The sequence below is a fragment of the Cavia porcellus genome, unplaced genomic scaffold, assembly GCF_034190915.1.
Source record: "Cavia porcellus strain 051 isolate PalLab524CR breed Dunkin Hartley unplaced genomic scaffold, mCavPor4.1 scaffold_8, whole genome shotgun sequence".
Taxonomy (NCBI): domain Eukaryota; kingdom Metazoa; phylum Chordata; class Mammalia; order Rodentia; family Caviidae; genus Cavia; species Cavia porcellus.
Genome location: NW_026947491.1, coordinates 2,840,302 through 2,856,400, shown reverse-complemented (window position 1 = coordinate 2,856,400; position 16,099 = coordinate 2,840,302). Strand labels below are relative to the sequence as shown.

The 16,099-nt window shown below is 34.8% G+C and overlaps 1 protein-coding gene across 8 annotated transcripts in view; it reads right to left on the bottom strand.

Annotated features, from left to right (window-relative positions):
• Tcf12 (transcription factor 12) overlaps positions 1-16,099 on the bottom strand; it is a 338,120-nt gene that overhangs the window by 88,445 nt on the left and 233,576 nt on the right. For 5 of the 8 annotated variants that reach the window (XM_063254263.1, XM_063254265.1, XM_063254268.1 and 2 more), the window contains exon 6: positions 14,519-14,607. In XM_063254263.1, the coding sequence (XP_063110333.1) occupies positions 14,519-14,607 (89 nt within the window). The remainder of the gene's footprint in view (positions 1-14,518; positions 14,608-16,099) is intronic. The other 3 variants (XM_063254266.1, XM_063254267.1, XM_063254270.1) reach the window with 1 other exon arrangement.

The window sequence follows — 16,099 nt, the reverse complement described above, 5'->3', positions numbered from 1 at the left end:
TCGTATATATATATACATATTGCATATTGACACCTTTTATTTCCTCCTCTTTTCTCCTGTAAGAATGTGACTGAATTTGTGGATTACTATCCTAAACAATGAATTACCTAAGAATGAAAATTAGTAGATTTTGCATAATGTGCATAATATATGAAGAAAAAAAGCAGAACAAACTGCTTAGGAAAAAATGCTAGCTGTTTTTAATTACAGTACTGACAAACTCTTTTCACTGTAAACTGTAAATATTGATGTAATGCCAAAAAACAGAGAGGCTATTGTTTCACTTAACTGTAATAATTATTTCTCCTGCTTAAACTATATTATAATCCATATGATAAGGCAAATAGAGACATTGATTCCCTTTAAGAGACAAACATATTTTGATCTAGTAAGTTAATGAAATGTCTAAACACTACATGAAATGTTTAGGACATTGTTAGAAAGTTAATGTTAGAAAGGTTAGAAAGAAGATATTAGAAAGTTTAGGACGTGGTTTCCTCTGCAAGAACCTGATAATTTAAGAAATAGCATTTGAGAAAGCAATGAAAATAAGACTCAGAAAGCCAAGAGCTAAATTATCAAAGCCTTACATACTATATCAGTAAAAAAACCACAGGCTTTCTTTATTTGATCTTTCAAATACTAAAGTTATTTTTCTTTTCCTAGAATAAAATCACTCATATTATTGATTTTCCTGCCTGCCTAAACCAAATGAGAAGCAATATTGATTACCACTGATCTTGTCCTGGAGGTATCTTAGGCAAAAAGCATACAAATATTCCAGCAGATACAGAATGAGGCGAAGCAGTTTTATTTTGCTGAGCTGTCTTATTCAACAGTGAGTTACTATTCTGAAATGTCATCTTCTTCTGAAGTCTCGATAAAAACTTTTAAGAACTGCGCTTTAATCATTAAATGGACTGATCCATACACATGCCAAATACTGATATCCATTCACAATTTCATTTAATACACTGTAAAAAATCTTTTTATAGTCATCTGGAATATCGTTTGTAAAAAACTGATGTAACACTGACTGGTCAATCAAAGCCTCTTCCTGAAATGAGAACTAATATGGCCTGGATCGGGGATGGCAAATCTCTCGGGGCGCCCAGCCAGCTGCGGCATGTGGGCCACAGCTGCACCGCCACTGGCCTAGACTAGCACAGGGAAGCTTACAGTAACATGGTGAGCTGTTTACAGTAAGCCTGCAGCCTTCAAGTGAAAATACTTCTGTACAAGGAACTTCAATGACCCAAATGATACATTATTTTAAAAGTTTTTTTTCTCTCTTTTCATGTGCAAAAAACACTCCTTCAAATGTGAACTTGAGAAGGCTATTTAAGTTTGATTGAAAGGTAAATTGAAAAATAAAGTAGTGATTTTAGCCATATCACTTATTAATGTGAGTTTTTTATTTATATTGGGAGGTCCTCTAAACATGATTTCATAGGAAGCCAGAAGAATATCCTATGTAAAATGGTGTTCAGAAGCTAGAAGAATTCACAACTATAGTACAAAAAAATTTAAGTATTCATTGTCCTTAAAAAGGAAAGATGTGATGTGTGCAGTCTTGATAAAAACTTCTTAGAACTGCTTTCTAATTATTAAACGGACTGATTCACATATGTGCCAAATACTCTGATATTCATTCATAATTTTGGGTTAAATAAAAGGCTAACTTAACTGACATTTGTCAAAAAATTTCACCATTATTTTATGGTTAAAACTTTGAAGCACCAGCTTCTCACTGTTAATTTTCTAAAGAAATAAAATTGAGAATACACATTTGCGAACAGCCCTAAATTGTTATGAATGCACGGAACTTGTGTAGTCCACACAGTCTATAGATTGAATGTCGTGCCTATTTTATGTTTCTGAAATGGTCTGCAGTTTAACACGTGAGGGCAAACAGCTGTTCATGAGGAGCCTCTCTGAGGAGGGCGTGTGCTGAATTAAGCGACAGGACATAAAACCCGAGCAGCACGGCAACAGAAGACATGCACTGCTCCGTTTGGCTCTTTGTGCTCTAGTACCATGATTTTCTTTTGATATGATGAAAGCAAAGTTAGCATGGCACTTTTGCAACTTCTTCATTTGCAATTCTTCTCATTAAAAATCAGAGCACATTTTAGATGGAAGTCCACTTGAAGTTTCAAAATAACAACAGACTTCAAGAGTGAAAGAAGTCTCTTCAATAACAAAAAATCTCAGAGAGTGAAGGGAATGGTGGACAAACAATAAATGCTGGCCTTTAATAATCGCTCTACCAGTCTGTTGTTAATTTTCTATGAAAAATTTTAAAAACTAATAAAATTTAAATTTGGAAAACATTGGCATTTGCGCAGCAATTATAATGTTAATTCATTTACGTTGAAATTTCAAGGATATGTTAGCAATTATCAGCATGATGTTAAAGAATTGTATCCTGAGAATCTCATTAGATAGTGATGCAAACTACGGTTGTTATCATTCTGAGAACAAAAGTATCTTGAATGAGTAATCAATAGCAACTGGCAGAAAATGAGACATTAATTATGATCCTCTCTAGTGTTTTGTCTAAGACAAGATTTCATTAAATGCTTTATGCAACCTGAGTAGTTCCCAGTCATTACCAACACTTTGGACAATGTATTAACTCAGGGTCGGGGCTGGGAGGAACCTAAAGGTAAACACAGGGAAAGAAAAGCCTGGGATGCTTCCAGTCCTTTCCTGAGTCAATGAAAACACAAAAACTGCCACCAGTCAGCTGTCATGCTGGTTCTTCCACAAATCCCAAACCTTAGGATCCCAACACAGTTTCCTGAAATTCACTTACCGCTGTCTGTCCTTAAGTGTTGTGCAGGTCTGAGAAGCTAACAACAGTTATACATCACAGGCATCCTGTCAATACAACCTGCCCACTCTTTCTTGGTTTAAATAAAGAAAACAATTACCTATTTGCTTAAATTACCTAAACAGTATAACCTACCAGTGTAAGTTTCCCAATCTTATTATCAGTAAAGCAAAAATTTTACCCTTTTAGTATTTCTTTTTCACTGTTTTTTGTTCAGTTTTCTAAATCAAGTATCAGTCAATGAAATGATACCAGAGTAGGGAACCTGGGAAATAGACCAACAAAGAAAAATACCTTGTAAATAACAGCTAAAAGTCACCTTAATACAGCCATATTTAAATAATCAAAAAACTTCTGATAAAGTGGTTTTCTTTTAGGATCTTACAGGTTTCTGTAAGACTTGCCAGTTGCCAAAATATGAAGGGATTTCTTAAAGGCAAATTTTGTTGGGGCTGGTACTCTAAAATAGTCTAAGCATATCTGCCCAGAGTCAGTTTTCCTAAATGTTTGAATTCAGAAACTTCTTATTTAAAAGGGGCCACATCAGGTCAGAGGTTTAGCTCAGTGGCATAAGCGCCTGCCTGCCAAGCACAAGGTCATGAGTTCAATACCCAGTACCAAAAAAAAAAAAAAATTCAAAAAAGTAATAAAAAAAATAAAAGGGACCATGTAAATGTGCTGCCACCGTACTACCACTGCATTTGAAGTTAAATGAGTATGAAGAAGCCAGCTATAGAGCTACGCGAGCACTCAGAGTAGAACAACATGAGACACAGAAGTGTCTCTTATCTTTTGCTTTTGTAGAAACGAAGTTTTAATACTTTAAGGGCATAACTCTTCTCTTTAATGCTAGTTTTCACAGTAGCAAATGAGTATCCCTTTTCCTAATTTCTCATTTTTCCATAAATACATAAATACTGAATACAGCAATAGGCATACAGTTAGGTATGCAAAACTTTTTGATCTGAAGTACTACAACTAAACATTTCTAAAAAAAAGATTATCTTTTTAAAGAAAGTTTCATATTGCACAAAAAAAATTATAAAGAACCTTTATGTACTCATGATACAATTTCAACAACTGCCAACATTCTGCTTTCTGCTTCAATTACTTGTCATTTTCCAGCTGTTGTTACAGCCTTCAAAACTGACATTAGGCTGAGCAAGGTGGTGCACACCTGTAATTCCAGCACATGAGAGGTGTGGCAGGAGAACTGCTGCAAGTTCAAGGCCAGCATGGGCTATACAGTGAGTTCAGGGCTGGCCTGGACTCCACAGGGAGACCATGCCTCAAATGAAACAAAACCAAACACAATACTACACTAATCCCTTATCAGATAATACATACCACATAGTTACTTCTTTCAGTTTGTTTTGAGAGGGTATCTAATCTTTACCCATTACTAAGTTCTTTTCTCCTAAAATAACTTTAAAAAGGAGTTGAGTTTCTGAAACAACATTCCTGAAATATATCAAGTATCACTGTTACAGTTGATATGTGGTGTCAAGTGAGAAGTCTAAAAGTTTAAGGATCTTAGCAGTTCTACATCCTGGAGAGTAGAGGATATGCAGTTACCACTCTAGGACGCTGTTCATTGTGTCAACTTAAGAAGTTTAGAAGTTTAAGTGACTCAGCTGGGGACACGGGTCCTCACTTTGTGAATATCCTGAGACTGTGCAAAGGAGGGCACAGAGACGGTGTGTGTGTTACACTCACTCAACGGCAAGCAGCCTGCTTACAATACAAGGGAAGAGAAGAGGAAAAGAGGCTTACTCTCCCCCTTTTTTGCTCTTGTTGCTTTTACTGTATTCTGCCACCTCGAACTGTTGCCCTTCAGTCATAACACACTGCCTTGAAGCCAGCTGATTTTGGACTGAAACTTCCACAAATTGTGAGCCAAATAAACCTTTTCCTCTTAACTTTGGGTGTCAAGTATTTTGTCTCAATAATGAGAGAAAAGTAACTAAAACAGTCACCAAAAGCATAATTACCTGTTTTTAAGGAGAAATCAGAAACAATTTTTTTTTCCTGCCATGTAACCTTTAACAGAAGCGGGAAATTATATCTACCTACTGCCAGTATTTTAAAATGAGACTTTCGTCCCACAAAATTTTTTTCACCTATGTTCCAAACAACCCAGAAGATTAAATCATAGGGTAGGGCATTAAGCCTGCTATGAATGCCTGCTGTGTACCAGCTACACAGGACACAGCCTTCTATTGCTATCTCACAAGTGAGTCATCTCTTGAGGAATTCAACATCAACCCAAGAGCTAGCTATGTCTCCTGAACTTGCCTGACTCCAACAATCCCCCAGTCACCCATTTAATCACCTACTCCCCAAAGGAGGATTCTGTCAGTCCCGGGAACCACTTGACTTCTGCAGTGCTCGAGGATAAATACCCTTTCAGTTTTCATCATGCCACCTATTAGAGATCAAAACTTATAAAATAAAATACAAATTCCTTGGTTAGTCACTTAAGCCCTTTCTTTATATAATTTAGAAATCGCACACCATTCTCCTACATATTTGACTCAAGTCAAATGAAAGTATTATTTCTAGAACAGATTCTTTTTTTTTTTTTTTCCATTTAAAACAGGTCTTGAGACTTTGAGCCAGGCATTAGAAATACAACAAGCAATAGGTCACAGAACCTGTGCTCACAGTTGATAGGACTGGGTGGAAGAAAAGTAAGTGCCCAGCTACAGTGATATACTAAGTACTGTCTCACCTTTATTAGCTATAGTCTTTCTTTCCCCAAGGCATCCTCTTTTTAACTGCCAAATTCTACCCATCCTCTAAGGTAAGAATGTCAAACACTTGACCACAGGCTACATGTGGCCCTAGAGAGTTAATGTGACGTCCTACGATCATAAACTTAACATGCTTCTACAGCAATATTTTCAGTAACTATTATACTGTGCTTTGGTACAGATTGTCAAGCTGACAACAGATTGTGTAGGGAAGGACACACTATAATGCTAACTCAGCTGTCTTCCTATGCTGACCACGGTCAATGGGTGGAAAACCCTTTTGTTTCAGGCACTATGTGTTCTTCTGCCATTTGGTAAGTAAAACTAGCATTACAGTGCATCTTTGATAACAGCATAAATACTGCTCACAACCAAATGACAACCAAATGGACCACACAAGCAAAGATACACTTCTGGGTTTGATTTTATTGGCATCTTGGCCTAGACGATCACTTCCAAGTTACATTTCTCAATTATGCAATACTATACTGCTTAATTACTGTAGTTTCATACTAAGTCTTATGGTTAGGTAATTTCCTCAATTCACTTCTCAAGAAGGTACAGCTATTCTTGATTCTTTATGTTCAAGAAATATTTAGAATGAACTTATTAATTCCTACAAAATGAAAGCCTGATGAAATTATAGCTGGAGTTTCATTTAAGTATTCAGATCAGTATGGGAAGAGTCGACATGCTAAGAGCATGCTAAGACATGCTAAGAGTATCATAATTCATAAACATTTATAATTTTTTAAAGGTCCTTACAAAATTTTCTAAGCAGTGTTTAGCAGTTTTTTAAGTGTTGAGATTTTACATGTCTTTTGTCAAAATTTATTCTAGAAACGATACAAAATTTCAAAAACAAAAAGGAAATTAACACTAATGTTAGCATATGGTTATTTTAAAACAGTTGTTCAGGTTACAAGATGCAGGCACGAAAAAATGATCAAACAATCAGAGAGTGACAGCACAAACTGTTCTTAAGGATGAACTAACAGAGATTAGTATTATAGTTATCTATATTGCATGTATCTACCTATCCATCTATACACACATAATCTTTTCCCTACATTCTTCTTCCCTTTACCTTGTCCCAGTTCTTTCCTTTTGATCACTTTCTTTCTCTTTCATTATCACGATATCTATGGTACATTTTGGATCCTATTACTCTTTCAGTTTTTTAGATGCTATTGTAAAAGTCATTTTCCTTTTATCTTTTTAAAATCAAGTTTCTTTTCCTTAGATACAATAGAATACTCAGGTCTTAAATGTATACCAATTTTGGTGAATACATAGTAAGACACAAAATATCCTACCACTCCAGAATGCTTCTTCAGATCCCTTCACATGAAACACTCCTCCTAGACCTAACCATTAATTAGATTTTTTACCAGTACAGGGTAGGATACTTTTGTGTTTTATGTAAGCTCATGCAAACAGAATAAAAAAGTACCTATTTTTGACATTTGGTCACTTTCACTCAGCATCGCATTACTGACACTCTTCTATGTCATGGCATGCATCATGAGATCATCATTTTAGTGTTGAGTAGCATTCAATGTATGGATCATTCCAAAGATCATTTATCTCTTCTGTTAACATCCGAAGGCTTCGAGTTTTAGGCTAGTATGAATAAAGTTGCTGGGAACATTTTTGCTAAAGGCTTTTTCACAATACTTTCACTTCTCTTGGATAAATACTTAGGGATACAAGTACTGAATTATGGTGTACTTATTTAATTTTGTAAGAAATTATAACAGTTCCCTGAAGTCACTGCGTCATTTTATAGTCTCACTAGCAATATAACAGAATTCAAGTTGTTTTACCTTTGCTAACATTTGATGATTTATAGCCATGTTAAATTTGGTTATTCTATATGTGTAAAGATGTGTCCTGTGGTTTTATGTATGCCTGAAAGCTAGTAACATGGGATACTTTTTTTCACGTGCTAATTGGATATTTGTATATATTCTTTTGGGAACTGTCTGCTCAAAAGCTTTTCCTGTTTTTAAAAACTGCACTCTTTTATTACTGTGTTTTGATTTCTGAGGGACCATCATACTTTTTACACACATAGATGTATGTGCACACATGTGTGCAGATGCAGGTGTCAGTGCCACAGTTATCTTCTCCTACTTGTTCCTCCAACTTGTTTTTAAAGAACCAGGGTCTGGCTATGTTGCTGAGACTGGCTGAGAACTCCTGGGCTCAAATGATCACCTATTCTCAGGTTACCAAATAACTGGGACTATAGGCATGTGCTACTTTTCATTCTCATGATTTTTTAAAAATAAAATGTACAAGTCTTTAATTTTGATTAAGTTCAGTTTGGCAATGTTTCTTATGTTTATATGGTATATGGTAAGGAATAAAGTTCCTCCTACTGCCACATCAATACATGGTGGTTCCAGTACAACATACGAAAGATATTTCTCTTTTATTATTGAATTTTATGTTGCTTTTATCAAATATCACCTGCCATATGAAGATGGATCCCTCTAGACTTTCTGATCTGTTTTGTGAGCCATTTATCAACTGTTACACACAAATATTGCCCTGTTTTTGTCTTGATTAGTACTGTTTTAAGTACCCTGTGAAGTCAGGTAAGGTAAAGCCACACTCTCTTTCAAAACTGGTTTGAGTTCTTGGTCGTTTGCCTTTTTAAATGAACTGTGAAATAATCCTGTGAGTATTCGTAAGAAACTTGTTATACTTCTGATTGAGATTACATTAAACCTGTAAACCAATTTAGGATGAACTAAGATTTAAATGTTAATGTTAAAATTCAGAAACATGGTACATCTATTTTTTAGATTTTTTACTTATCTCATTAGGGTTTCACATTTTCATTATTAAAGTCTTATCTTTCATTAAACTTATTCCACAGTGTTTCTTGATTTTGATGCTAGTAAAACCAGCACCGTCTTGTTAATTTTATTTTCTAATTATTCACTGCTAATGCACAAAAACAAAACTGATATTTTGAGTTGGTATTTTGCTTTTACATAAGCTACCCTCAAACTTGCCATCTTTCTGTCTCAACTCTTGAAGCAACTAGGATTATAGACATGTGTGTTTGTACCCAGCTAATCAAGTTTTTTAAAGATGGAACTTCTATCTTGAGAGATAGCAGAAAGTATTTACTAGCCATAGAAGTTTTCTTGCTGATTCCTTAGGGCTTCCTATTTACACAAACATTATCAGCTCCAAATTCAGCTTATTCAACTTTTATTTCCTGTTTTTGTCATTTTCTTATACTGGATAGAAAATAAAGTGAAAATATGAGACTAGAATTCTCACCTTAGTCTTAATATCAGGGGAAAAGCATTCACTGTAATTGTTCAGTAATAAGTATATCATCAGCCGTGAAGTTTCTCATGCAAGTCTTTTATCAAAATGAGGAAACTGCTTTCAGTCTGTTGTGATTGTTATGAGTAGTCAAGTGCATGAAGAACATTTTTCTGTGTCTATGGAAACTATACTGGTTTTCTTCTTGAATCTGTTAAAATGGTGAACTTAAGAGACTGATTTTCGAATGTTAAAGTAAGGTTTCACTTCTGGTACAAAATCATAGTGATGTTTGGAGAAACAAGGTGTGGCTCACCTCAAAAACAAGAGCTCAGGAAAAAAAAAAAATGCTCAGGAGCTGTCCATGGTGACACACACCTGTAGCCCACCACTCCGAAAGGCTGAATGAAGGAGGAGGACTGAAAGCTGGAACTCAGCCTGATGGGTATTCACTTACCCTGTTATTGCCTTATTTTCCTGCTACAGACTCCCAATCTTTCCCCCTGCTTACCTGGTGTATTTATTCTATGAGACCTTTGGAGGGCTGGGAGTATAGCTCAGCACCATACTGCCTGCCTGGCAAGTGCCTGAGTTTGATTCCAGTTCAAAAAAACCAAAAAAGTTTGGTTTTTAGACCTTTTGCCAATGTTAGTTTCATTGTTTTTAGGATATTCTTCAAAGTCTTTGGAGTGCTGGTTTGGTTGTCATGAATTTCTTAGATGCTCTTAGTTATGAAAGTATTAATTCTGAAAGACAGCTTTGCAGGATATACCAGTCTGGACTAAGGACTGTTTTCTTGTAGGGCTTGAAACACTTTAAAAGGTTTGTGTTGAAGAGTGCAGTGAAGCGTGGTTTTTCCTTTATAAGTGATTTGTTGTTTTTCTCTAACCACTTTTAAGATTCTGCTCTTGTGCTGGACTTTAGATTTTTTCTATGTTTTTTTTATTTTGAAGAGAAAAAAATTCAAAACACAATAATTAAAAGGTAACAGTTAATATTGGTAGCTTCAAATCAGGTACTCAAAAGTACAAGAGATGTGCATTTATCTGAAAAATATTAGCACAAACCTTTCTCTTCAATGAACTCAGAGAAGTTATTAGTATAACTATAACTATCATACATATTATAAATGTAATATATAATTATATATACATATATTGTTTCTTTCAGCTCACATTAGCAAGTTGCTACAATGTTTACACACTCAAGTCTTATTTTACTTGAGCATGGTCTCAAGTTGCATCCATTTACCTATAAAAGTCTCAAGTTTATCCTTCTTTATGACTGAGTACTACTCAACTGCATAAAAAAACCACAAATTTTTTATCCTTGGTCAATGAGCATTTAGGCTCTTTCTAAGATCTCGCTATTACATACTGTCCTGCCATAAATATAAGCGTACAAATATCAATGTGATATGATGTTTTAAAATCTTCTGGGAAGATATTCAGAAGAGGAATAGCTGGGTTGAATGGGACATCTAACCCTAGTTTTTTGGGAATATTCATATTGGTTTCCAGAGTGGTTGCACTCTGTGTCTACACTCGCACCAACAGTGGAGAAGAGTTCCTTTTTCCCCACAGCCCCTCCAGTGTTTGTTAGTGGTTGATTTCTTGATAATAGCTATTCTTTCTGGGGTGAGGAGGAATCTCGGTGTTGTTTTAATTGGCATCTCTCAAATGACCAGTGATGTTGAGTATTTTTTCACGTTTATTTGCTGTTTATATTTCTTCATTTGAGAAGTGTGTATTCATCTCAGATGCCCATTTTTGGATTGGGTCTTGAAATTTGGGAGGTCTGATTTTTCTGAATTCTTTATATGCTCTCGATATTAATTTTTACTGTTTTGTGAGGTTCTTTTCTGAATGTGACTATTTGAAGTTCTAAAATGTCTCAGTTATCTGTATGCTAAATTCTGGTTGATAGTTTCTTTTTTAATGTATATATGATTCACACTGACAACCTCTTATTACTGATATTAAGTTATGTTCTCTTACCTTTTCTATCCTTCACTGTGTTAATCACCTAAGGGTAATTTTTCTTACAGGGTTTTTCTTAAACAGCATTGTCAGCTTTTTCTGTTTATTCTTGATCTTATTTTAGCACTCCCTTCCTTCTACTGATTTGCGGGTTACCTTGTACCTCTAGTTTTGTGGGGGTAGAACCTCAGTTCATTTACTTGTAATCTTGCACACTGATATGAACAGTGTATGCTTTTTTATAGGTACTGCTTCAGTTGTATCAATAAATTTTGTCAGATTTGAAATGAGAATTTCATTATCACATAGAAGGATTTTCTAAATTGTCTGTAACTGCTTTTTAAAACCAAGAGTTATTTTATACATGTATTATTTAATTTTCAACTGTTTAATGTTTTATTAAATAGCTTACTGATTTTTAATTTGTATAGAATATACTCTTATTTTCAAACGTTTATAATTTACTTGTAACTTTATGGACCAGCATATGGCTCAAACCTGTTGAATGTAACGTGCTTTTGAAAGAAATTTCTATTGTTCAGTTGTAGTGTTCTATATAAATCAATTAGGTCAAAGTTGGTGAAAGTCTACTTAATTCCCATCTCTTTTTTTACTAATTTTTTTTCAATCAGTGCCGAGGATCAAACTCCCGACCACACACTTGCAAGGCAGGCACTTATGCTGCTGAGCTAAATCCCTAGTGGCTAAATTCTCATCTTTACTAATGTTTTTGCCAAGTTATTCTGTCAACTGTTGAGAAACAGGCATTCAAATCTTTTCAGTTGTGAGCATGTTTAGTTCTCTCCTTCACTATCACTTTTTTGCTTCATGTATTTCAAGTTTTCTTAGGTAGACACATTTATCACTCTTATCATTTAGCCATTACAAATGTCTGTAAATAATGAGATTGAACACAAGACTGCCATTTTTGATTTGAACATTCTGAGAAAAACTGACTTTAAACTACTTGAAGAAACGCTTAAATATTAATAAGTATGCATAAACGTCACGATAAAAGGATTTTTCATGTAAACAGGCAATATAAAACAACAGCCAATTAAGTGTATTCTTTCCTTCTCTGACTCATCATAATAAATACTGGAAAAGCTTTTAACTTGTACGAATTACATGGTTTTCTTTGAATGTAAGTAACACACCTTTCAACTCCTGAATTTCCTGAGCTTCCTCACTAAGGCCCCAAATCAGCTCACATCATCATCCATCGTGCTTCCTCCTAGCAACTGCAGTACAGAGCTAAGAAACAGTGACGACAAAACCACAGAACCTTTCAGTGATGAATCCATTTGCTTCTTAAGAGCCCTGTCTTCACTGAGGCCGTTCTTGCTACGTTATATTTTGCTCTGCTATATTTTGGACTTCCTTTCTAGGGACAAGGATTGCTTCTTGAAGTTTGCAGAAATGAATCTTTCCTATGCTGAAGTACCTTTCAATGTTGTGTATTGTTATATTGTGTCATACACTTCAGTAAACTTGTTGGTGTCTTTTGCTTTGGCTTGCCTGATTTCCAAAATGCTTATACAGAGTTGTCTTATAATTTGTATTTTTTAAACACCTTATATAAAGCCTTAGATTTAGCATACACAGATGAAGAGTTTCTCAAAGCACAAATACCAGTCCACATGAATGAGAACTGCCTGAGGTACTTGATAAACATAAACTCCTAATCCCTTCCTCACCCACATAAAGTAAAGTAAAAAGAGGTAAAGGCACAGCAATAAATCTGAAACTACACATAAAAGTAATGAATAGTCTTATCATAGCTAAAAATTTCAAATACAGGTTTAGGTTCACCACTTGCTAGGTAACACAGCTTTAAATACAAACTACTTTTTCACAAGTACACAGAATTTAACCTTCAAAGACCGAGAAAACAGGTGGGAGCAGAATTTGTTAATCTAGTTTTCAAATGAGGGAACCATTGCAGAGACAAGATTTATATCAACTGTTCCTTTTTACTTAAATCCTCAATTGATGCTTACTGATTTTCTAGTATAAATTATCAGGAACTGAGAATGGAATTTTCATATACCTAATAAATAACAAGTGAGTAAGATTATAAAGACATAAGGTTCAGTACTGACTAGCCCAGCTGCTACCTTAGAGCTAGCATCTAGGTGAAAGTAATTTATGGCCTGGAAGTAGGCTGGAAGACACTCAGTGACATGTCAAGAGGCAGTTTACAGAACACTTTATAGGCAAGGGACTTGCAATTATTTTTAATCAACTATTTGTGGCCAAAATGACATATATTAGCTTTTAAATTTTTCTTTTGCTCTGAATCTATTCATAGAAGAGTAATAAAATTTCTGATCATGAAACAGCACATGCTTTCTAATTCCACTACTCTATAGAGAGTGAGGCAGAAGACTGAAAGTTTGACCCCAGACTTGGCAACTTAGTGACTGAATGAGATCCTATCTCAAAATCTAAAAGGGCTGGGGTTTCAGCTTAGTGTAAAGGTCCCAGGTTTACTATCTGTAGGACAAACAAACAAACAATCCAAAACAAAGTAAGTCTGACTAAGATGCAATTGACATCCAGGACTGACACTGTAAATCCTTAAAGAATTTAGACTACAAAATTCACATTTGCATTATAAAAGGTGATTTCTTCTATCAAGTATAAATGAAACAGAAAAATCACAAATCCATGACTGATCTGGCTTGAAAGGATACTGTGTTTATCAACAGATACTATTAAACATTATAGAAGAAATGGTTGATCCAAGCTAATACTTTTACTGCTAAAAAACGCCAGACTAGTACCTTATCAGAGGTCTGAAATTCAACTGCCACCCTCTCCTGTCTTAAGTTAGCATTTTTATGTTCTGCTTCTCTTTAACTGATCAACGACTGTGTGCTGGTAAACATTTAATCACTGACTAAAAGAAGAGAGACCTTGGGCTGGGGATTTAGCTCAGTGGCATAAGCGCCTGCCTTGCAAGCAGGCAGTCGTGAGTTCAATCCCTGATACCGGTAAAAAATGAAAAAGACAAAAAAAAAAGAAGAGAGACCTGATTTGCAGCACTTTCTGATTTCCATGGAACATACACTTCCATGACACATAGTTTTAAGATACCAAAGTGATATTAACCACCTTGCAATAACAATGAAAGTTTAAAATATTTAGCTCCTGTGAGTTGTTAAGAGCTGGTAATAGATACCACTGGTTATATAAAAACGCTTATATTGAAACAATAAAGTTAACAAAATTGTAGACCAGCCATTTTATTTTTCCTTGGGAAGTATGTGAACTGTTTTTTTTTTTTTTCAAAAATAATACCCATTTTAAAGAGAAGTAGGAACTTTGTTTCCAATTAAAATGAAAGTGAGTTATCAAAATCTTTGTTGATAAAGACAGTATCTTAAACAGGAAGGGAACAGTTTAAACAAAGGGAGCAAAAAAAATGAAACATGTTTAATTGCTAGAGAAAACCATATGTAGTAAAAAATTAAATCAACAAATAATAATAATAATCAAAAATAATGTGGATTTCCACCGCTTTTATTATTAAAAAAGTCCTTATTTGTTTAAAAATCATCTCGGGCTGGGTAAGTAGTTCAGTGGTAGAACACCTGCCTGGGACATTTCAGGTCTTGAGTTCAATCCCTAGTAGCACAGAAGAAAAAAAATCAACTCACTGATTTTTCATTCACGAAACTTACTTGACAGCCTGGTAATCCGGTATCTCTGCTGTATAGGGAAAATGAGCCTCTTTCTGATGATTTTCCTACAGAATGAAGAAAACAACTTTGTATTAAAAATCTTCATTTATTGACAATTCAATTTCTAGACTGGTTAGGGTAATTATCAGGACGTCTGAAAATTAAAAAACTTAAATTAGAAGCCAAGAATAAAATACAAAACCAAAACTGTAACCTTATTGTGAATGTATAACAGTGATAATACACTCATAAGCATGAGTAAGAATAGATGTCTAAACAGCCCACGATACAAACCATGTACCCATCCATAAAATTGACACTTTACATTATGTGCTTCACATTGAAACTTCCTCCTTGGTTCCTCTATTAGAAATGACAATATTGTATGTACAGTTCAACCCAAACCCCAAGGTAACCATTACTAAGCTGCTGTGTAAGTGCATGTATATTTTGTACTTTTAAATACAGTCTTACCTCGGTTAACAAATTTAATTTGTTCTATGATTTTGGAAAAGATGGTCACATTTCTGTTTGTGTAGAAAAGATGGCTGTCATCATGTTTGTCATCCAATGCACTTTACAAATAAACACAAAATTCTGTCAAATGGTTTTGTTTGTGAACCAAATTGTTTGCAAACAAAGTATTTGAGAACCAAGGTGCCACTGTATATTTATGGAAAGAAAGAATATACATTACTGTTTAATGCACTTAGGAGGATGGGATCATGTGTATCTGTCCTTCTAAAACTTGTCTTTATGTGCAATCTTGTTTCTGAGATACAGTGTATACCCACGTTCACTCATTTTTAATTACAAAATGTCTCATACAAATGAAAGCAGTTTATTCCTCCACTGAAGGACAGTTTGTTATTATGAAGTGTTGAAAAGAACATCTTTCAACATATTTTGCTTACAAGAGTTTTCTCAGGACACACATGAGTGCCAATGGTGAAGTAAATCATGTGTACTGTCAGCTTTACAGGCAAAATCCTGGTGTTAATTTGTGTACTCTTGGTGATGTGTAACAGTGCTTATGGGGAAGAATATTCACTATTAATACATTCAGGATGGGGCGGGGGTTTATATGTCTTGTGGCTGGGAAGCTATGAAACAACAGTGGTTCATGCATGACTGTCCTGTCAGGCAGCAGGGGACATGCTCTTGGTGCTGACGAAAGATAGAAATTTCACTTACCCTAAATACATTACTTTAAGTATGATCATGAACTTCTAAATATGATATGATTTTTTAAAAATTTGGTTCTAACTAGTCTCTCATAACTAGATATGTTGCCTAAAAAGATTTCTGCAATCAGATCCTAATTTGATAAATTTTTTTTTTATTTTAAAGAGAAAAAGATACAGCTGGGGATTTAGCTCAGCAGCTTAAGTGCCTGCCTGGCAAGCACGAGAGGTTGTGAGCTTTATCCTTGGTACCACCAAAAAAAAAAAAAAAAAAAAAAAAAAAAAAAACAGTGAGAGAAAAAGTTATAAAAGTCAAGATGGAAACAAAAAAACCAAACAGCAACAAAAGGAAAATGATGACAACAACAACAAA